At 49.7% G+C, this 23,602-nt stretch overlaps 1 protein-coding gene across 2 annotated transcripts in view; it reads right to left on the bottom strand.

Moving 5' to 3' along the window:
• TBC1D15 (TBC1 domain family member 15) overlaps positions 1–21,227 on the bottom strand; it is a 72,292-nt gene extending 51,065 nt beyond the window's left edge. For both annotated transcript variants that reach the window (XM_029079442.1, XM_029079443.1), the window contains exons 1-4: positions 21,128–21,227; positions 7,505–7,603; positions 6,312–6,386; positions 1,961–2,099 (exon numbers count right to left, since the gene is read on the bottom strand). In XM_029079442.1, coding sequence (XP_028935275.1) covers positions 1,961–2,099; positions 6,312–6,386; positions 7,505–7,603; positions 21,128–21,160 — 346 coding nt within the window. In that variant the 5' untranslated portion in view covers positions 21,161–21,227. The remainder of the gene's footprint in view (positions 1–1,960; positions 2,100–6,311; positions 6,387–7,504; positions 7,604–21,127) is intronic.
• Positions 21,228–23,602: the final 2,375 nt, after the last annotated feature.

Here is a 23,602-nt window from a genome sequence, read left to right as displayed (position 1 = left end):
CAGCGAGGATGGTGGTGTCATCTACGGTGATGGGATCGACGGCCGAGGGGGGGAGGCCGGGGCTTATTTCGAAATTATACTCCGCAGTGAAGGCAACCACGTTCTCCTGTGTTTAAACTGCACGACTGGCTATCGGTGGCCCGACTGTGCGGAGGTTTCATTTTGTTCGGCTCCTCTTCCTACAAATATCGCTGACCTCTGGGCTCGGGGAGAGGCGGCTCCAGGATACCGCCACCCTAATGGACTTTTTTTTTTTTAGATACGGATGATGTTATCTGGGTCCCGTGGGCCCCTGGGCGTACGGCACACCAGCCGCGGAATAATGTGCCGAGCCCGAACGGCAAGGTCCGGGACAGACAATTCGGTCATCTCTGGAAGTGCTCATTCCAGGGAGGGGAACGTCCCAAAGGTGGACCTCCAGAAATAATAATAATAATGATAATGATAATAATAATGTTGGTATTTGTTAAGCGCTTGCTAGGTGCAGAGCACCGTTCTAAGCGCCGGGGGAGATCCAGGGTGATTACAGGTTGTCCCACGTGAGGCTCACGGTCTTCATCCCCATTTTACAGATGAGGCAACTGAAGCCCAGAGACGTGAAGTGACTTGTCCACAGTCACCCAGCTGACAAGTGGTAGAGCCAGGATTCAAACCCATGACCTCTGACTCCCCAGCCCGGGCTCTTTCCACTGAGCCACGCGGCTCAGAAACTGATTTTTCGCATCAAGAAAAGGAGAGACTTCCTCTCGGGGGAGTTTCCACATGCCACCATCGAAAGGAGGAACTCCGTTCACCTCACCAAAAGAGGAATTCTTCGGGAAACGGCTCCCACGTGGCATCGTCAAAAGAAAGGAGTAACTTGCTCATCATTCAAGACTCTGACGAGGAGGGCACCGGGGCGACGAGTTGGCAAGGCAGGTGGGATTTTAGGATTTCTTTAGGATACAGAAGGAACCGGCCTTCACTAGTGACACCAACTTGGGGTCACAGTGGTCGCAGGCAGCGGATGCCTACCGGGAGGACGGCGCTGTATTCATCGAAGGGAAAAATACGTGGGGGAAAATTAAGACGGATCCCTCGTCCCGAAGGGCCTCACCATCTGAGCCCAACCAGAGATGGGCTGGGAAAAGATACATGAGGAAAAATCAAAAAGAATATAAAAGAGGTGGCAAATGATCGATCCAAGAGGAAAGACGATACTGTAGCTAGCAGGGGAGAGTTTCACTCTCCCTGGGACTCGGAGGACTCCACTTCCCAGTCACGGCGACAGCCATCCCAATGCTCGAAAACATTTACATTACCGGCGGTCTCCCCCTCTGGACCGTAAGCTCCTTGATGGCAGGGAACCACTCTACCAATTCTGTTACACTGCACTCTCCCAAGCATTTAGTACAGCGTCCCACGCACGGGAAGCATTCGACAGATCCCATCGATCGACAGTGGAAGAAGGCTGGAGCAGGGCAGGAGGGAAACCCGCAGGACGGCGTGGTGGGAAGGCAGCGGGGTGTTTTAATGGCATCTGTTAAGCGCTTACAGTGCCGGGGACTGTACTAAGCGCTGGGGTGGATTCGAGATAATCTCGTTCCAAGCAGCAGGGAGTTTTAGTTCTTCATTATGAACTATAAACTGCTGAGAGGGTTTCATTTCTGCTATCTGTTAGGCGCTTACTCGAGAATAGACAACAACGCTCTGCACACGGTAAGCACTCGATAAATACGGCAATGAATGAATGAATGAATGTGGTCCATTCGCCTCTGTCGATGAATAGCTGACAGCAAGTGAAATAAAATGAAAAAGCAACCCAACTGTGAGCCAGACTTTCACGAACCGACCCTCTATTTATTTGCTTCCTTGGCATAGGGTAGTACTAAATAATATTTTTGATAATAAATAATATAGAAAAGGTGTACACTGCCAGAAACGTTTTATTAAGGTTTTTGGGGAAAAAACGCATTCGTACCTCCATTAGTATAGGGTTTCTTTTTAAAAGAAACGGTGTTGACCATGTCCCATTCGGCTTCGTAACCGGTCTGATGCTCTGACCCTCGCCGGGCTTTCTCCCTGGGGGTCGGGATCCATTCCACAACCGAACTGGAGTCCTAAAAAAATTCATGAGTATCAGCAACAGGCTTCATTTCGGGTTACAGAGCTGGACCTTAAAAATGAACCGTCATACACTATTAGCAGTTTCAAAGCAGCCCACCAAGTTGTGACTTTGCAACGAGAAAGCGTAAAACACGGTACCAAAAATAGGAGGGCAAGAATTAAAGTGGCACACAAATAACAGGGCACCCAAAACCGACTTGAGGCTTCCTCTCGGTCAGAGGCATCATTCGATCTTGTCTTGGACCGGCGCGTCGACCCCGACCCGTAGCGACGCCACGGGCGCATCTCCCCCAAAACGCCCCGCCTCCCTCCGCGTGGTAAACCTCGTGTCTGCCCTCGACTCTCTCCCGCACCGCTGCCCGGCCCGGGTGAGTTCGGACTTGCAGCAGATGGCCTTCCACTCACTAGCCATCGCCCAAGCAGGGAACGGAACGGACAGGCCTCTGCTTGACTCTCCGTCCCAGAGACCGGTAGGGGACTGGAAACTCTCCAGGTGCCATCACTGATTATTCTAGTTTATCTGGGTAACAGTTCGGCGCTAAAAGCCGGCTGTTAACCTACAGTAAAAACAAAAGAATCGATCGTATTTACTGGGCGCTTACTGTGTGCAGAGCGCTGTACTAAATGCTAGAGAGTTGGGAAACATATTCCCCACCGGCGACGAGCTGACGGTCCAGAGGAGTCACGTGGACGTCACGTTAGACATCAATTTACTTTAGGAATTGGTATTAAGCTTTCGGTTCCCTGAAATGCCTCAGAGCACCCTCCAGTGAGTCCATTTTTTAAGTTGCTGCTTCCCAGATGGGCGGTCTCTGAGCCTGCCACTTACTGCCCTTTTCGAGAGTAGAGACAGTTATCCGGAATCCGAAAAAACTACCTAAAATCGGACGAAAAAGCTCTCGTAATCCCTTATGTCTTTGTAATCTTCCTACGGCCAAGAAAGCTAAATGTAGAAGCTAACTGAAATAGCTAACTCGGTGATAGGGGTTAATTATCCATATATATATCGGGTATACGTTTTAGGGGAGGGATAAACACCAGGCTTTTTAGTTAAATTTTTTCTAGTTTGGGTAAAAATCAAGTTTACTCCCTTCAAAAAAAGCGTCTAGCTTCACATTCATGATCACTTACATCATCTGCATGATGTTTTCTTTGATAATATGAGAGTTATCCGGAATCCGAAAAAACTACCTAAAATCGGATGAAAAAGCTCTCGTAATCCCTTATGTCGCTGTAATCTTCCTCCGGCCAAGAAAGCTAACTTTGGAAGGTAACTCAAATAGCTAACTCGGTGATAGGGGTTAATTACCCATATATATATTGGGTATACGTTTTAGGGGAGGGATAAACATCAGGCTTTTTAGTTAAATTTTTTCTAGTTTGGGTAAAAATCAAGTTTACTCCCTTTAAAAAAAGCGTCTTCAGTTTAGCTTCACATTCATGATCACCTACATCATCTGCATGACGAGTTTTCTTGGATAATATGTCACCACCACCCTGCTGGCATTTACAAATGAAACTAATTAAACGAATGGGTGGAAGCACAGCTACCCGTTGAACGCCTCGCAATGTTCTGACTTAATTTAAGGTAGCAGACCCCGGCATTAATCCAAAATTTAACAGAGTACTAGGTATCGGAGCTTAAAGGACGATGACGATCCATCTTCAAATTATATATATATATAAATTTTTTATTTATATCGACACCTGTCTCCCCGTTGGAAATGGATCGATACAGAAAACTGACTACAGGAGTGGGATTTTCCCCTATGACCTCCAGACCCACCCTTCGATGAATGGGGAAAAGGGGGAAAATAAAATCTGCTACATTGACAAATGATCAAAATTTCCAGAAATCAAATCCCAAAGTACCCGCTAATTCAACTAACAGAGCGAGTAATACAGTAACAAGAGGCACATAGGGTAAATCGACTCAAGTCAACGGCAGCAGAATCAGGACGGACTCGGAGCATCGATTTAACACCTTCGCTGCCAAAATGAGCATAAAGAAAGCTCACCAAATTATTCAGATGAATTTTTCCATCACTTAAATGCTACAGAAAGAGATACTTAGATCAGCGATACTTACTGGACTCTTCCTATGCGCGGAGCACTGTATTAAGCACTTGGGAAAGAACAGTGCTACAGAATTAGCAGAAGGGTTCTCTGCCCCAAATGAGCTTACAGCCCGGAGGGGGAGACGGGCATTAAAATGAATAAATGAGTCATTTCAGGGTAGAAATGTAAAAAATCTAGGCCCGCTTTTTTCCCCTCCTTTCTTCTGACCCTTGATCTTTACGCTTTTCATGAATCCAACGCTAACCGGAAGGTGGTCAGAGCAGAAGGGAGGGAGGGAGACTGAGGAAACTGGGATCTTGACCCAAACCCCAGCTAATACAATAATCCCGCAGCATGGCAGAAAAATAAACGAGTTGCTTTGGACGTACTGACTATGGGACAATCTACTGAGACGTACTGCTAGTTTAGCCTACAGAAAATATATATATTTACGTGGGAAACCGAGGGAAAGAAGCAGTGCCTAGGCAATCTACCATTCTCAAAGTGGCGGGGACACAATCGACTTGATCACTAGCGATAGATACGTAATGGCAGTTTTCAATGTCATCTTCCCATTATATCACATCTCCAAACATTCAGAGGGTTCCCACGGAGAGCTTTTACTTCCAAGATAAACATTTCTAAACATGCGGTTTCGAACCTTAGAGGCGAACATGAGGAAGCGGCGTGGCCTGGTGGAAAGAGCGGCGACCTGTGAGGCAGAGGAACTGTTCTAATCCCAGCTCTGTGGCGACGGGCAAGATAATTGACTTCTCTCTGCCTCGGTTTCCTCATCTGTCAAATGGGGAGGGAATACCTGTTTCACCCTTCACCTCGGACGGTGGGCCCTACTGAAGAGGGAAGACCTCGCAGCTGCCTTCGACACTGTCGACCACCCAAACCCTGTCGTCCCCATGACTTTCCCGTCACTGCAGACACCACCATCGGCCATCCTGTCTCACAAGCCCATAACCCTGACGTCATCCTTGATGGCTCTCTTTCCCATTCAATCCGTAACGAAATCTAGTCAGTCTCACCCTCACAAAAGCGCTAAAATCCACCCTTTCCTCGCTACCAAATGCTACCAGGTTAATAAAGTCACTCACCCTAACCCTCCTGGATCACCCCATCAGCCTCCTTGCTGGCCTCCCAGTCTCCCGTCTCTCCGCACTCCACTCCGGATCATCTTGCTACCGAAACGTTCAAGACCACGACCGGGGACTGTGTCCATTACACCGTACTCTCCCAGGCGCTTAGTGCAGTGGTCTGCACAGAGTAAATGCTCCGTAAATACAACTGACCGACTGATTGATCTACCGCAGCGCTTAATCAAGTGCTTGGCACATGTAAGCGTTTAAACAAATGCCGCAACCATGACGTCTTCGACACGGATCGGCTCGCCTGTTGAAATCTTCAACACTAATGATAGGAAAATAAAAAAAGCAAATAAAGGCTACGGTCTGGAGCGGTGAGGCCTTTGAGGACTCCGGGAACTGTGGTTAGCGCTTCGTAAATTTGGATCACCGATCTTTAAATTTTATTGTTAGCGGTATTTGACTGTCACCGTTCCACAGAATAACAGTAACGACGACGGCGCTTGTCAAAAGCTTACTCTGCACCAGGCACTGTTCTAAGCGCTGGGGGAGATGCAAGTTAATTGGGTTAGACCCAGTCCCTATACGTTCCTTTATTCTCACTCGCCGAGGTTGTGATTCCAGTGTGGGGCGGGGACCTGTTTAATCCGGTCACCCTATTATTACGGAAGCAAAAGGGGAGTGCTCAGTATACGGTAAATCCTTAAAACCAAAGCTAAATAATAATTAGTAATAATAATAATCGTGGTGCTCGTTAATAGCGTTCTAAGCACTGGGGTAGATACAAGTTAATTGGGTTGGACACAGTCCCTAACCCACCCTCTTAATCCCCATTTTCCAGATGAGGTGACTGAGGCCCAGAGAAGTGAGGTGACCTGCCCAAGGTCACACAGCAGGCGCGTGGCAGAGCCGGGATTAGACGCCGGGTCCTTCTGATTCCCAGGCCCTTCTGATTCCCGGGCCCGTGCTCTATCCGCTAAACCACGCAGGTTTGACAGTTGCCCAGGAAGCAAAAAACCTAAATAGAAAAACAACAGAATGACGGGTAAATACCTTTCCGGCATAGAGGATATTGGAAGAATCGAAAGTGTCGTCCAAAGGTCTCCAGTCTACTATTACTTCAGCATCCTACAATACATAAATGTGTTTATTCGTCAGTCACCTAAAAAGCTATTGGCCCCATAAATGGACTCCATTATTCTTAGACTCAAAGTTGCTCTCTGATCAATCTCTCAAGTATTATGGCATTAATAACAATACTAAAAATAATAATAATGTTAACTCATGCTGTGAAATTGCCCACTGTTTCAATTGGGGAAAAATGTGTCCGCTTTATCAAAAAATGGACAATCTTTGCTTATCTCACAAAACAAGCAGACTGAAATTTGCCATTTCAAAAAAACACAACTTCAAGAGGCTGGGATTAAGTTGGCTTCATTTTGTCAAACTGAAACATGGCCATTTTAGGGGTTTATTTATGGAATAATAATAATAATAATAATGTTGGTATTTGTTAAGCACTTACTGTGTGCCGAGCACTGTTCTAAGCCCTGGGGTAGATACAGTTGGCTCAGTTCCCTCATCTGTAAAATGGGGATTCAGACTGAGAGCCTCATGTGGGACAACCTGATTATCCTGCATCTCCCCCAGCGCTTAGAACAGTGCTCTGCACATACTGAGCGCTTGACAAATATCAACATTATCATTATTATTAGAGGGTAATCAGGTTGTCCCACTTGGGGCTCACAGTCTTCATCCCCATCTTACAGATGAGGCAACTGAGGCACCGAGAAGTCAAGTAAGTGACTAGCCCGAAGTCACACCGCTGACAGGTGGCGGAGCCGGATTAGAACCCATGACCTCTGACTCCCACAGCCGTGCTCTTTCCACTGAGCCACGCTACTTCTCTAAAAAAAATGATCTAGGGAGATGCAAGCAAGTAAGGATGACCTTCGAGGCAAACAAAAGTTACTTCAGGGCAGAAGACTGCCTAAGCCAGGATGAGATTCACCTCAGGAAAATAAAAGTGGGGCAGCTCTGAGACCTGACTTCAGTAGAACTTTAAATTCCATTTTGGTGGGCACAGATCGAGCACCGAGGTAAGGTAAACAGACACTGAAATTCCCCCCAAATATTCTGGGTATATTTTCTACCCCTTCTAATAGAACTCGTACCCATTCTCATCTGCTAGGGCCGTAGAGTAACGATCATATATACACATCTGTAAAAGGCAGAAACAAACATACCTTTTCTAGGACACGCAGTATTCCTGCAATCAAACTGTCCTGATCGTTGATCTTCCCGCAAGATGAATGAATAAACACCCCGTCCTGTTCATACACAATCTGAAACAAAAAAGTTTGACAAGATCGGTCAGGGAGTCTTGACGACGACGAGCAATTTCCTCACACAGAGACCACAGGAGATCGGAGTAAACCCGAGAACCACGCGTACAGAATGTGTCCACCTATATATCTGGGTTCATTTTTCGAAAAACCACTCATCACGTTTGGATGTTGTGGTAATGAAGATAAGATCAGAAGGGCAAACTACTGGGTGATTCAGGAAAGCGGTGGAAACCACCCATCCCAGACTCTGATCAGGTGGCAGTTTATTTCTGGAGAACATTTCGTTTTTAATTACTTTTAACTACCATATTCCTAGGATTTCAAAGTCAATACTTTCTTTAATATTACATGCTCTGACCCATCTTTCTCACGTAACAGCAACAGCCGTGAAAGTACCCGCCATCGGCTACATTTCATTTAGCTGTGCAAATATTAATACGGTCGGCACTCGGACTCCCCTCCCTACGATCAAAAAAGAAAGCCAACATGCTGATTTTTAAATTAAAAAAAACCGTGTGCCGAACATATTTACCAATCTTTATTCTTATTTATCCAGTGCACTCATCTAGAAACCAGATAATCGATGGCATTTACTGAGTGCTTACTTGGGGCAGAGGACTGTACTAAGGGGTTGGGAGAGTACAATATAACAGATTTGGGAGATATGCTCCTTGCCCTCCTCCAGAGGAGGAATCAGACAATAAAATACATTACAGCTAGGTACGGAAGTGCATCGAGTCAGAGAAAGCAGATGAATCAGAAAAAAATAGTTCTGGAAAGTCCTGACGGAGAGAGGAGTTTGAAAGAGGGGTTGAGACGCAGCTGGCCTGCTACCGGGGCTTTACGAAGACGACACTTGTTAAATCCAAGTTTGAAAACTTCAGTGACGTTGAAAAATCACTACCACAATCAGCAGGATAAGCTCCAACTTTTGCAGCCTCAAAATACTGGAACTTAATTTAATGTTGTATCCTTATGCCTTACGTTACTTGAGCAAAAATTAAATTACCGTTAGCATCTTATTGATGCATATGTACATATAAATAAAACGGAAGGAATACGCGAGTTTCTCCAGAGGTTTTTCAACAGATCCCAATTTACTACATGGAAGGCTTTGAGAAAATACACGCCACCACCCTAGTAGTTCAATATATCCACACTTTCAGGGAACACAACAGAGCTGAATTGGGGGGGTCTTGTTTACACACGGTTTGCCTAGGATGTTCTGAAGCACAAAGGACCATTTCTTTAGGAAAATTGCTTAGGGTTAAAAAAAAGTTTAACCCTAAGAGACATGGGAATGATTTTTCATCATGAACAGGGAAATCTTCAGCTCTCCAATGTACCAAATAAGTTTTAAAATGCATTCATATTAAAATAAGAAGGGATTAGGATGCTCTTCAAATAGCAATAGCTAATTTACATATAAAAACTAAGAGTTAGTTCCTAAATGTCTCCCGTGAGATTACGTCCCATCGGGACACACAGAAGAGGCCGAAAGTATATTTTGATTTGACCTGTGCAGTCCACAAAGCAAGGTTCAAGTTAGAGTGACATTATCACTATCTTTGTCATTCGAATTCTCACTCCCACGGAACATACAAACATACACGTACACACCACAAATATACTCCTACGCAACCGCAACCCCGGCCCCCTCCAACACCTCTAAAACTGGCCACATCCCTGACTTCAAAAGTGTAAAGCAAAGAGATGGACGAGCCTTAGTCGGAGAGGGTTTGGAAGACAAGAAGCACTGAGGTCCATCGAAAATTACCGGACCGCTAACGGTCTCTGAGTAGGAAGTGTGGGACACTGAGCTCTGGGAAGTACGGGGTCACTTGGAGAACTCTGCGAGGTCCAACCTGATCCCGGCCCCTCCTCGATCTACGTCCACCTCAAACCTGGCCGGCAATGAAAAATCCTGGACGTGGCCCATCCAAACATTCAGTCATGCGATCGGATTTACTGAGCGCTTACTGTGTGCAGAGCACCGTAGTAAGTGCTTCGAAAGTACAATTCTGCAACAGAGAGAGACCATCCCTGTCCACACCGGGCTTGGTGTCTAGGAGGGGGGAAACAGACATCAGAACAAGGAAACAGGCCTCACATAAACTGAATTGTTTTTGCCACCGAGAAGGCACCGACTAGGTTCTCGTTTCGTGCAGGCCCTGCAAAGACAAACAAGCTCGCGTTGTTAACAACTTACCAAAATACAAAGTGGAAACACACTCGATGGTAGAACGGAGTGTACCTCAAGGGTGACCAAGACAATTACCTCTACAATAATTTACAATTACGAGTCACTTTTATGGAACTCACCGTTAAACACTATGACTGGGAAAGTGAGTGGTAAGATACAAAAATATCCATAACAGTGACTCTGCTAACAAAATATTTTCGTACCACGCATGGAGTGGTAATGGGGGGCCAGTACTCGGTACTAAGCATTGTCTCCACTAGCCCCCGAGGACTTTCTGGAAGTCCATTCAAGAGAGCTCTACGAAGTTACCGCCAGCACTCACCGATTTTAAAACAGACCGATTTATATTTCTAAAGCCCCTCATTATAAGCACCGAAAGCCACAAAAAACTCAAAATGCTTCCTTAGCTTCGGTGAGTTTCCCTTTAATAACCGATATTTAGAACGTGAATTTATATCATTTGGATTATTGGAAATTATATCATTTTTATATCGTAAAAAAAATGCTAGTGTGAAACTCTCTTGCAAATCTATCTTACACTCCTGAGACCCATGTGGGACAGGGACTGCGCCTAACCAGATAAACCTGACTCATCTCAGTGCTTAAGCCAGATAAAAAGCCTTCACTAATGCATTTAGTTCCTCTGTAGAGTAAAACATCCCATTGCTCCATAGCCCCATTTCTGGAAAACCCTCTCTTTAACGTCGCTGCACGGGTGGAAAATAGGCTAGGTTCCTGTCAACCAAACGATAAATGGCTGCGTACGGTGCTCTGCGCACAGTAAGCGCTCAATAAATACGACTGAAGGAAAACTGGGCTTCGAGATACTAACCCCCTACTTCCCACTGACCTTATAATAACTTCGCTGAGCCACCCCAGATTGACTCTGATTCCCCTGCACCTTCAATGAGACCTCTTTACGGGTCCGCGGATTATTCTGTTTATTTTATTAATGACGTGCATACATCTAGAATTCTGTTTATTTTGATGCTATGATGCCTGCCTACTTGTTTCGTTTCGTTGTCTGGCTCCCCCGTTGTAGACCGTGAGTCCGCTGTCGGGTCGGGATTGTCTCTGATACCCACTCGTACTTTCCAAGCGCTCAGTACAGTGCTCCGCACACATAAGTGCTCGATAAATACGCCTGAATGAGTGAACGAATGCTTAAGATCGGGACCCGACCTACATCTGTACCCCATGCCCTATATTTGCCCATCACCACCTACGGAACCCCCAAAATGTCCTGACCTGGCCTGTTCTGAAACTCCTGCGGGTACCCACGGGTCAGACCGGGAAACCGAGGCCATCGCAGGGCTCTGCTATACCTATCCTTCACTCACAGTGGCCTTTTGTCTTTTTTCACCCCCAGACGATCCACGTTTCCACTCCCGGCCTTCAGCTGGGTAACTTTACTTTAAACCTCGATCTCCCTCTGCAGCGGCCCGTAGCTCGGAAGCGGTACCCGTATTCAGAGGGCCCCGGGAGGGGAACACAAAGGCTCTGGACCGGGCGAAGGGCTCGGCGGACCCATATTCTAGGGTCAGGTTGGGGTCTTGGGCCCAAAATGGCACCCACGACCTCGTGAGGGACGCCTGCCAGGCTTTCAAGTGGCCACCTTTGCCGTCAGCAGGAGGAATATGACAGGAGTTCTGCTCTCCCCTCCCCAAAGCACTGAGTGCACAAGCAGTTGGTTCTGGAGGCCAATTTGGTCCTGATTTCTTCCACTCCAGTAGGGAGGTTCACAGCCCCCTAAAACAGGGTGGTTGTCCCAACACGCCCTCGGCCAGGAACGGTCCTGGCCTACGACGTTTTTTCTCTTAAAAAATCTTAGAGTTCTGCTTTTGAGAACCCTGAGAAGTTGGCTCATTCCCTATTTACCGTCGCTACGTGCCTAGGAGTATTTTAATAAAAACATTCCACGTTCAAAATGTATTTCCATGGAGTCCAGTGTCTTCTGTGAATATTACTCTTTAGACTTTAGGGCAGGGAGCCGTCATCCTCTACCTTTTCCAAAAAGCCGTGAAGAGTATAAAGTATATTAAGAAAGATCGCCACTCACTAGAGGAGTTGACGCAGGCCCGGGGAAAGAAACCCCGGACCCGGCTCTCTCCACGAGATTTGCCCTTTCTCTTATCTCCTGATGGGGCCATTTCTGAAGTCAAAAGACAAAAAAGGGAGCTGGGGGAACCTCAATGGTCAGACCAGCAGTTGCGATGAGCAGTGCTGTTCTCCAAAGGGCCGTCGACAATCGCAAAATCCACTCTGGATTCTCACGACTAGGCGTGCTGTTGCTCGGGATCGGGCAATTTTTTTTTTAATGCAGGCAAATATACCAAGGCTACATTATATATACCGGAGTAAAGTCCCGCCTACAAGCCAGAAAGTGATAGACTGAGTCTTGATCCGTTTTCTGGTTAATTCGTTGCACTTTTAGTTTTTATGAACTGGAGCCAATTGAGCCGGGGAAATGAAAACGTAAACCGAAAAGTCTAAACGGACAACAAGTGGATCATTGATTACAGTTCCTAAGATCCACGCATTTCACCACCCAAATATCGTCTAGGTGCCGGCTGAAGGGGGAGAAATCTGTGGAAAGAAACGATTCTGACCGTGCGGCCTTTGGCCAGAGGGAAGTTGTAATTTTTGAACTCATATTACCATTCCCGAGAAGTGTCCTCCGGGGAGGGGTGAGAGGTAGCGATTGGACTTCAAAGACCATCAAGAAACTACTCTCGAAAAATTGCGTGTTTCATTATAGATGTGTAATACATGAGCAATAAAGCGAGACCAAGGAATTTACATTGACTCAGAGAGGTTCTATGATAAGAAACAAATTTGACTTTGGTGGAAGTAAAATGAATATTGTCAACCTTCCTCGGTGATCCCCCAGCCCCTCCCTTCTGTCCCTGCGCCTTAAACTTCCTCCACTTTTAATATCATTTCCCCATTTCCTTGCAGTTCCCAGGCTCCCTTGGACCCCGCAACCTCTGAGGAAGTACTGAGGAGCATTCCTCGACCCCTCGGCTGCCTCTGACGCTGCAGACCATCCCCTTCTCCTCAATTCAATGAGTCAATGCTCAGTGGAAAGAGCACGGGCTTTGGAGTCAGAGGCCATGGGTTCGAATCCCGGCTCGGCCACTTGCCAGCTGTGTGACTGTGGGCAAGTCACTTCACTTCTCGTTGCCTCAGTTACCTCATCTGTAAAATGGGGATGAAGACTGTGAGCCCCACGTGGGACAACCTGATGACCCCGTATCTCCCCCAGCGCTTAGAACAGTGCTCGGCACATAGTAAGCGCTTAACAAATACCAAAAAAAAAAAAAAATTCCTTATCCGACCTTGGCTTCACCGACTCCTCTCCTGGTTCTCCTCTGATCTCTCCGGCCGTTCATCCTCCGTCTCCTCGTCGGGCTCCTCCTCCGCCGCCCGTCGCCTAACTGCGGGGGTCCCTCAAGGTTCTCGGTCCCCTTCTGTTCTCCATCTACAGTCACTCCCTCGGAGAACTCATTCGCTCCCACGGCTTCAACTATCACCTCTGTGCGGATGACACCCAGCTCCACATCTCCTCCCCTGTTCTCTCCCCCTCCCTCCAGGCTCGCATCTCCTCCTGCCTTCAGGACATCTCCACTTGGCTCTCGTCCCGCCTTCTCAAACTCAACATGTCTGAGACAGAGCTCCTCATCTTCCCCCTCCCAAACCCCGTCCTCTCCCGAACTTTCCGTCACTGTAGACGGCACAACCGTCTTTCCCGTCTCACAAGCCCGAGACCTTGGTGTCATCCTTGACTCTGCTCTCTCCTTCACCCCACACGTCCAATCCGTCACCAAAACCTGTCGGTCTCACCCTCGCAACATCGCCGAGATCGGCCCTTTCCTCTCCATCCAAACCGCTACCATCTTAGTACAGTCGCTCATCCCGTACCGACCGGACGACTGCATCGGCCTCCTTTCTGACCTCCCAACCTCCTGCCTCTCCCCGCTTCAGTCCACACTTGACTCCGCTGCCCAGATTATCTTTCTACAGAAACATTCGGGGCACGTCACCCCCTCCTCAAAAATCTTCAGTGGCTGCCTATCAACTTCCATATCCAACAAAAACTCCTTACTATTGGCTTTATAGCTCTCCATCGACTTGCCCCTTCCTACCTCACCTCCCTTTTCTCCTTCTACATTCCGGCGCGCACACTCCGCTCCACCGGTGCTAACCTTTTCATTTAATTTTGCCTGTCTTGCGGCCAACCCCTGGCCCCCGTCCTATCTCTGGCCTGGAACGCCCTCCCTCCTCAAATCAGCCAAAGAATCCCTCTTCCCCCTTTCGGAGCCCTACTGAAGGCGCACCTCCTCCAAGAGGCCTTCCCAGACCGGGCCCCCTTTTCCCCAGCTCTCCCTTCCTTTCCGCGACTTTCCTTTAAGCACTTGAGTATAAATATATTCATACATAATTCTATTTATTTATATTGATGCCTGTTTAATTGTTTGGATGTCTGTGTTCCCCCACCTCCTATACTGTAAACCCGTTGTGGGCAGGGAATATCTCTACTGCTGCGTCGTACTTTCCGAGCCCTTAGTACGGTGCTCTGCTCAGAGTAAGAGCTCAATAAATACGACTGAATGAATGAATGAGAAATGGAAATAGTGTCCAAAAATCACTGTGGCATTTGTTAGGCATTTACTACAGGCCAAGCACTGAACTAATCACTGGAGTAAATACAAGATAATCTGACTGGGAGATTTCCTTTCCCATGCTGGGACATTTCAGTTAGTGCCCTAAAACTGAAATGGATTGCAAATGTAGAAATGCCACTGGCTGGTAACGCGAAACCTAAATGGAGGCCTGCCTTACCTGTGAAAGAGGACAACACACTCAGAGCCGTTTCCCCGGGGGAGGGGGGGTCCTAACCTTCGACAATGAAACGCTAGCCTAAGGGGGTGTCAGTCAGTCAATCATATTTATTGAGCACTTACTAGGTGCAGAGCGCTGCCCTAAGCACTTGGGAGAGTACGATATAACAGACACATTCCCTGCCCACAACGAGCCGGGGAGCACCCCGAGGGAGACCGTGGGGGCCAGAATCTCGGCGGTGATTTTCCGAAATAATCCCGAGCGACGAGGAAGTGGCAAGGAGGAAGACAGGGAGGGGAGGGCATCTCGTGGGTCGAGTCAGGGGTCAGACTCCCTCCACCCAACTGACCTGGTACATTCCTGGAATACCAGGCCTCTGGGCGAAGTTCCCCTGGATTCCTGCGTACTGACCGGACAGGCAGAACTGGGAGCCGTACCGAAGGGGAAAACGTTCCTCCCTCCACTCTATAATCCATCAGCCGGGGGTACCTGCCGCGCGCTCACCGCCGACGGAGCACTTGGGAGACCCCCGACCGACACGTTTCCCCGTACGCAAAGAGCTTACGGTCTGTAGAGACAGGTTAACCCTCAGGCCTCTACACAGATGTCCAAATGCCCTCTCGGGAACCCTGGGGGGAGAAGACTACTCCATTCAGGATCAATCAGCGGTACTGAGCGCTTACCGTGGGCAGAGCATTGGGTGTGCTAGGCACTTGTGAGGGTACGATTAAACTGAAGTAGCGGACACGTTCCCTGCCCACCAGGAGCTTACAATCTAGAAGGAAGACAGACATTAAAATAGCTTGCGGATAGGTAGGTAAATGCTGCGGCCCTGAGGGCGGGGTGACGACGATCAGGGGCTCATGGGGTACAGGTCCAACTGCATACACGAGGGGTTAGTCGGGGAATAGTAATAATGTTGGTATTTGGTAAGCGCTTACTATGTGCAGAGCACTGTTCTCAACGCTGGGGTCATCAGGTTGCCCCACGTGAGGTTCACAGCCTTCATCCCCATTTGACAGATGAGGTCACCGAGGCACAGAGAAGTGAAGTGACTTGCCCACAGTCACACAGCTGCCAAGTGGCAGAGCCGGAATTCGAACCCATTATCTCTGACTCCCAAGCCCGGGCTCTTTCCCACTGAGCCACGCCGCTTCCCATAATAACGATGGCATTTGTGAAGCGCTTACTATATGTTCTAAGCGCTGGGGAGGATACCAGGTGATCAGGCTGTCCCACGTGGGGCTCACAGTCTTAATCCCCATTGTACAGATGGGGTAACTGAGGCACAGAGAAGTGAAGTGACTTGCCCACAGTCACACAGCTGCCAAGTGGCAGAGCCGGAATTCAAACCCATGATCTCTGACTCCCAAGCCCGGTCTCCTTCCACGGAGCCACGCTGCTTCACAACTGGCAGAGATTTGGTTCCGGGGCTGCCTGAGAGTCCTGTCTCTGTCCCTCCTCCTCCCCTTCACCATCACCAGCAGCGGCATTCACTAAGTACCTCCAACGCCGAGAGTATTAGACGCCGCAGAGTGTACAAAGCAGGACTCAGGGCCCCTTGACGTTAGTCAAGGGGGTCTATTTTATCCCCCCTTTCCTCCAAGCGTTTTCCCCCTTCTCAGAGCCCTGCTCTGCACAGGTCCCCGCTCACCATTTAAAACTCTTCACGCGCTCGGCCGTTAAGATTTATCGATACCCGCTTTAGAGAGAACGGCAGCGAGGAACCTAGGGAATGCTCGTCTGACAAAATGCTGTTTATGCTCGCGGGGCCGCGAACCCCGAACCAGGTACTCTCGCACGCGTCCCCCGTGTCGGAATTTGAGCGTTTCAGCCCCAGTCCTAATGCAGCGCGTCGCAAAAATGCAAATCTCTCTTTATAAATGGATCGGGTGCATCTGGAATAAGGCTAGCCTGTTCTATCCCTGTGCTTTTCTTTAGAATGTAAACTCTTTGCTAAATTTCCTTTTTAGACAGTCAGCACGGCCCAGTGAGGAGTAGGCTGCCCTAGTGGAAACAGCCCGGCCCTGGGAGGCAGAGGATCTGGGTTCTAATCCCAGCTCCGCCACGTCCCTACTGTGTGGTCTTTCGTAAGTCACTTAACTTCTTTGTGCCTCAGTTATCTCATCCGTTAAAAAAAGGGATTCAACAGCTGCTCTCCCGCCTACTTGGACTATAAAACTTCATGTGGCGACCGAGACTCTTACATCTTACCCTAGTACAGTGCTCGGCACAGAGTAATCACTAAAATACAATTATCACTATAATTAGATTGCGAGCCTTAAGAGGGGCAGAGGCTGTATCTGACCTGATTATCTTGTATCTTTCCCAGCACTCAGAACACCTACTAAGTCTTAATTTTATTATAATTATTCTTATTAATCAACTGCCCCACCAGGAACTTAGATATTCCTTCGACATTGCCTAGTTTTCATTTTTCCTACAGAATCACCTTAACATGTCAAACAACCGATGTGTATTTCATCTACTGCTATGCTCCAAGTGGTATTCTTAATAGGGTCCACGAAACCAGTGCTAAGCCAGAGTGCTTTGAACAAAGTGGTTTCCCACAGGAAACCAAGCGCTTAGAACAGTGCTTGGCACGGAGTAAGCGCTTAAAAAAATACCATCATCAACATCATGCCAGGTGCATTAAGGATGTCCTCAACGTAAAAAGAAAAACCTGACCTGTAAAATATTAACACAGCAAGCAATTGTATTTATTCGGTCAAAAATCAGAATCAGTTATTTGGTCATATAAATAACAATGCGACTAAGAAGCGATAATGGAAGAGTTTGCATTATATTTTTTGTGTAAATATGCTACATGATTTCCGGTTGGGCTCTCTCATCCTACGCGGTGAAAAGGCACCAAGTGATAAGTAGAGAGCATTTTGGCATCATCTACGCTAAGTAGAACTGTTGCCAGTATCTAATGACAAAGAGAAATAGGCTCTCATCGCTGTTCAGGAGGACCCGGGTCCTAAGACTAGCTCTGCCATTGGTCTGCTGTGTGACCTCGGGCAAGTCACTTCACTTCTCTGGGCCTCAGTTGCCTCATCTGAAAAGTGGGGATGGAGACTGTGATCCCCACGTGGGGCAGGGACTGCATCCAACCCCATTTGCTCGTATCCACTCCAACACCTAGGACATAGTAAGTGCTTAAAGTACTATAATTATTAATATTATTAATATTAATGGGCATAGCTCTGTTTGTACTCTTTAGTGGGCCACAATAATGGTCAGAGCCTGAACGTACTCACTTTAAGCAAAACGACGCTACCGGAGTCACTGAATAATAATGCCGAAGATAAAGAGGACTCCTAGCCTTGAACAGCCACGGGGACCAAGGCAAGAGAGAACATAACTGGGAAATGAAATTAATTGTGTTTACCGTGTGTTGACTGTGGGCGACACACTCTGTTAAGTGCCGGGGCGGGGACAACATAAGAGGGTTGGTGGACACGTTCCCTGCCCGACCCGATGAGCTTAAAGCCTAGAGGGGAAGACGGACATTAATAATAATCAATAAACTGTGGCTAAGTCCACGGGGGCCGTGGGTCTGAGGATGGGATGAAACAGAGGGTGCAAATTCAAGTGCCAGGGTGGCGAAGGAGGTGGTAAAGGAGGAAATGAGGGTTTAGTCAGGAAAAGAACCACCTGCTTAATAAGAATTAAGCTTCCACATCCCTACTCTGCTCAAGTTTTCCTGGAGCTGCTAATAAGCTACAGTAAAGGTAGTTGTGAAACGCTTACTACGTGCCAAGCACCATTCGAAGCGTTGGGGCAGATACAAGGTAATCGGGTCGGACCCAGTCCCCGTCCCACGTGAGGCTCCCGCTCTTAATCCCCGCTTTACAGAGGAGGTCACTGAGGCCCCGAGAAGGGAAGTGACTCGCCCACGGTCACCCAGCTGACGAGTGGCAGAGCCGGGATTAGAACCCACGACCTCCGACTCCCAAGGCCGGGCTCTTGCCATGACTTTAACCTTCCAGTCCCTCGTCCCATCCAATCCCCCTTATACGAGTGCTGATGAAAAGTGAAGCGTTCGAACGGCCAGGCGGCAACAGCAAGGGAAGCGGAGGGCTTCGACATTAAGCGGGTTCGCAGACAAGTTGCGGCCCTGGGAATGCTGAACTGTACTTCCCCGGCGCTTAGTACAGTGCTCTGCACACAGTAAGCGCTCAATAAATACGACTGAATGAATGAAGCCGCCAAACAGTCCACTCTGTTACACAATAAGAGGCAAGGGGAATGTGGGTGAAGGGCATCGAGGCCCTGGCCAAGAGGGCAGACGCCGCCTGAGCACGCGGCGCGGGGGGCTGGAGCTCGGCCGCCTATTTTTATCATTATTAATAATGATGGCATTTGTAAAGCGTTTACTATGTGCCAAGCACTGTTCTAAGCACAGGGGTGGGTCCAAGGTAATGACGCTGTCCCACGTGGGGCTCACGGTGTCCCTCACTGGGGCCCAGAGAAGTGAAGTGACTTTCCCAAAGTCACCCAGCTGCCAAGTGGCGGAGCCGGGATTAGAACCCACGACCTCTGACTCCCAAGCCCGGGCTCTGAGCCGCGCTGTTTCTCTTTCCCCCTTCGACCGTCTGACAAACCGCGGCCTCTGCGAAGGGTGCGAGCGACAGCCGGCGACCTCCCGGCGCGACAGGGCAAACGGCCGCGTGACTTCGCCCCGAAACCGGCCGGCTTCGCCTCCGCCACTCTCTCATTCGTTCATTCGATCGTACTTCTCGAGCGCTGACTGTGTGCGGAGCACTGGACTAAGCGTTTGGAGAGTACAGTGGACAGTACACCGTCCCTACCCAACTCGCGGTCTAGAACGGGGGAGGCAGACAACAAAACAAGTCGACGGGCGTCAATCGCGTCGATATGAATGAATGGAATTACAGATACGTGCGCGTCGTCGATAAAATAAATGGAATTAGAGATAAATGCACATCATTAATAAAATAAGTAGGTTTAGAGGCACATGCACACCATTAAGAAAATAGAATCATAGATACGTGCACATCACCGATAGAACAGAGTCGTACATGTGCATGTTAATAAAATAAATAGAATTAGAGGCATACGCACATCATTCATAAAATAAAGAGATATATGCACGTCATTAATAAAATAAATAGAATTAGAGGTATAAGCTCATTAATAAAATACATAGAATTATAGATATAGGCATATAACTAATAAAATAAATAGAATCAGAGGTATATGCACATCATTAATAAAATGAACAGAATTATAGATACACGCCCATCATTAATAGAATAAATAGAATCGTAGCTATATGCACATTAATAAAATAAATAGAATTAGAGATACATGTACGTCATTCATAAAAATAAACAGAATTGCAGATATAGGCGCATCATTAATCAAATAAATAGAATTAGAGGCAAACGCACACCGTTACCAAAATAAATAGAATTATAGCGACGTGCACATCATTAATAGAATAAACGGAATTGTAGCTCTATGCACATGAATAAAATAAATAGAATTAGAGGTATATGCCCCTCACTAAGAAAATAAATGGAATTATGGATGTGTACCTGTATGTAGAGCAGTGCTGGGGGGCGGGGGCGAGGGAGGGGAGGGGAGGGGGGGAAGGGCGGAGGAGGGGAAGGGTTGGGGGGCCTTCTTCCAGAAAAAGGGAAAGGGAAGGGGAAGGGAAAGGGACGAGGAAGGGGAAGAGAAAGAGAAGGGAAAGGGAAGGGGGAGGGAAGAGGAGGGGAAGAGAAGGGGAAGAGAAGGGGAGGGGAAGAGAAGGGACAGGGAAGGAAAGGAGAAGGGGCAGGGAAAGGACAGGGATGGGGAAGGGAAAGGGAAGGGAAGGCAAAGAGAAGGGGAAAGGGAAAGGGAAGGGGAAGGGAAAGGGGAAGGAAAAAAGAAGGGAAGGAGAAGGGAAAAAGAAGGGAAGGGAAAGGGAAGGGGGAAGGGAAAGGGAAGGGGACTAGTACAGTGCTCTGCACATAGTAAGCGCTCAATAAATACTATTGGAAGGGAAAGGGAAGGGGAAAAGAAGGGAAGGGAAAGAGAAGGGGGAAGGAAAGGGAAGGGAAGGGGACTAGTACAGTGCTCTGCACATAGTAAGCGCTCAATAAATATGCTATTGGAAGGGGAAGGGAAGGGAAGGTCCGGCCAGGTCCGAGGTGTGTGAGGCTGAGGGCCGGGAGAGGCCGCGCCCCGGCTCCCCGCTTCCCTCCCCCCGGCCGGCGGGCCGAGGCGCGGCGGAGGGGCCGAGGCGCGGCGGAGGGCCCGAGGCCGGAGGCCACACACAGCGCAGGGCTCCGCGCACGGCGGCCGCTCCCCCGCCGCCCCCCCCCCCCCCCCGACGGACCCACGGACCCACGGACGGGGGGCGGGCAGGGGCGGAGGCCGCGGGCAGGGAGGACCGGGAGGGAGGGAGGCCGGGGCTGCGCCTGGCCTCGGGCCGCCCTTGGCCGCCGTTATTTACCTACCTTCCCGCCGCCGCCCGTCGTCGCCGCCGCCATGTTGGTGTCGCGAGCCCGCGATGACGTAACGGGCCGCTCACGTGCCCCGCCACCGCCGCCACCTCCACAACATCCCCCCCGCCCCCACCCGGGAAGCGGCCTTCGGCGGGGCGCGGAGCGCATGCGCCTCACCCGGCGGGGGGGGGGAGGGGGGCGCGGAGAGAGCGCGCATGCGCGGGAGGGGGCGGGGGGCGTTACCGCCCTCCAAAGCGGCTGCCGGCGGGGCCGTTGAGGTCGCGGCGGGGGCCGAGTTACGAGGAATTACGGTAGCCGCTCATTCATTCATTCAATGGTATTTCTTGAGCGCTTAGTCTGTGCAGAGCACTGTACTAAGCGCTTGGAATGGACAAATCGGCAACAGATACAGTCCCTGCCCATTGACGGGCTTACCGCGCCAGCCCCTGTGCTAAGCGCTGGGGGAGGTCCAAGGAGATGAGGTTGCCCCAGGTGGGGCTCACCGTCTTCACCCCCATTTTACAGATGAGGTCACTGAGGCCCGGACAATAATAATAATCATGACGGTATCTGTTAAGCTCTTACTGTGTGCCAAGCACTGTTCTAAGCGCTGGGGAGGATTCCAGATCGTCAGGTTGTCCCACGTGGGGCTCACCGTCTTCATCCCCATTTTGCAGACGGGGTCACTGAGGCACAGACAAGAATAATAATAACAATATCTGTTAAACGCTTACTATGTGCCAGACACTGCTCTGAGCGCTGGGGAGGATACCGGCTCATCAGGTTGTCCCACGTGGGGCTCACCGTCTTCATCCCCATTTTGCAGACGGGGTCACTGAGGCACAGACAAGAATAATAATAACAATATCTGTTAAACGCTTACTATGTGCCAGACACTGCTCTGAGCGCTGGGGAGGATACCGGCTCATCAGGTTGTCCCACGTGGGGCTCACCGTCTTCATCCCCATTTTAGAGATGAGGGAACCGAGGCCCGGAGAGGTGAAGCGACCTGCCCAAGGTCACCCAGCCGGCAACCGGCAGACTCAAGATTAGAACCCACGACCTCCGGCTCCCAAGCCCCTACGCCATCCCGCACCTCCTGCTAAACTGGTCGGGAGGATGTCGACGGGAAGAGAAAGGACGGGAAGCTGAAAGTGACCCGTTGAAATCCCACGCGGCAGAGCAAATAATAATAATAATAATAATGTTGGTATTTGTTAAGCGCTTACTATGTGCAGAGCACTGTTCTAAGCGCTGGGGTAGATACAGGGTCATCAGGCTGTCCCACACGAGGCTCACAGTCTTAAATCGAGAAGCATCGTGGTTCAGTGGAAAGAGCACGGGCTTGGGAGTCGTAGGTCATGGGTTCGAATCCCGCCTCTGCCGCTTGTCAGCTGTGTGACTGTGGGCGAGTCACTTCACTTCTCTGGGCCTCAGTTACCTCATCTGTAAAATGGGGATGAAGACTGTGAACCTCATGTGGGACAACCTGATGACCCAGCGCTTAGAACAGTGCTGTGCACATAGTAAGCGCTTAACAAATACCAACATTATTATCGATCCCCCTTTTCCAGATGAGGTAACTGAGGCACAGAGAAGTGAAGTGACTCGCCCACAGTCACACAGCTGACCAGCGGCGGAGCAGAGATTCGAACCCATGACCTCTGACTCCCAAGCCCGGACTCTTTCCACTGAGCCACGCTGCTTCTCAGCGTGAATCGGCCACGCCTTGCCGGGAGCCCGCTGCGCCCGGGGATCGTCTCTGATGCTCTCTTGTACTTTCCCCAGCGCTTAGCACAGTATCCCGCACACGGCAAACGCTCGATGTTGAGCGGATGAAGTTCCTCGCGTTTAGAAGGGCGAAACAGCTGTATCCCGGGCAACTCCTTCCGTCCCGGACAGCGTCGCCACCCGGGCTGGTTTGGTCAAGGGAGTGAGGCCGTTGACCCAGAGGGCACACCTCTAGGGTGAGGAGGCAGGGGGATAGCTGCAATGGGGCGATGACGGCGACCACGAGGCCGAAGCGACTTCGGGGAGGGGAAGGCGGCGGTGCCGGAAGAGCACGGCGGGGGGGACTAAAACCTTTCCGAAAGAAGCCTACCCGAGGGGCCGCACATCTGGCCCAGCCCGCGACCTCGCGCGGTGATGACTCTAGGCTTCAAGGCTCTCCATCCCCTTGCCCCCTCCTACCTCTCCTCCCTTCTCTCTTTCCACCGGCCACCCCGCACGCTCCGCTCCTCCGCCGCCCGCCTCCCCGCCGTCCCCCGGTCTCGCCCGTCCCGCCGTCGACCCCCGGGCCGCGTCCTCCCGCGGTCCCGGAACGCCCTCCCTCCTCGCCTCCGCCAAACTCATCCTCTTCCCCTCTTCAAATCCCTCCTTAAAGCTCGCCTCCTCCAAGAGGCCTTCCCAGACTGAGCTCCCCTTTTCCCTCTCCTCCCTCTACCACCCCCCCTTCACCTCTCCTCAGCTAAGCCCTCTTTTCCCCCC

Source organism: Ornithorhynchus anatinus, chromosome 14 (genome assembly GCF_004115215.2).
Source record: "Ornithorhynchus anatinus isolate Pmale09 chromosome 14, mOrnAna1.pri.v4, whole genome shotgun sequence".
In the NCBI taxonomy this organism is placed as follows: Eukaryota; Metazoa; Chordata; class Mammalia; order Monotremata; family Ornithorhynchidae; genus Ornithorhynchus; species Ornithorhynchus anatinus.
Note: the sequence above shows the minus strand (reverse complement) of the source record. Positions and strands in the feature narration are given on the sequence as shown.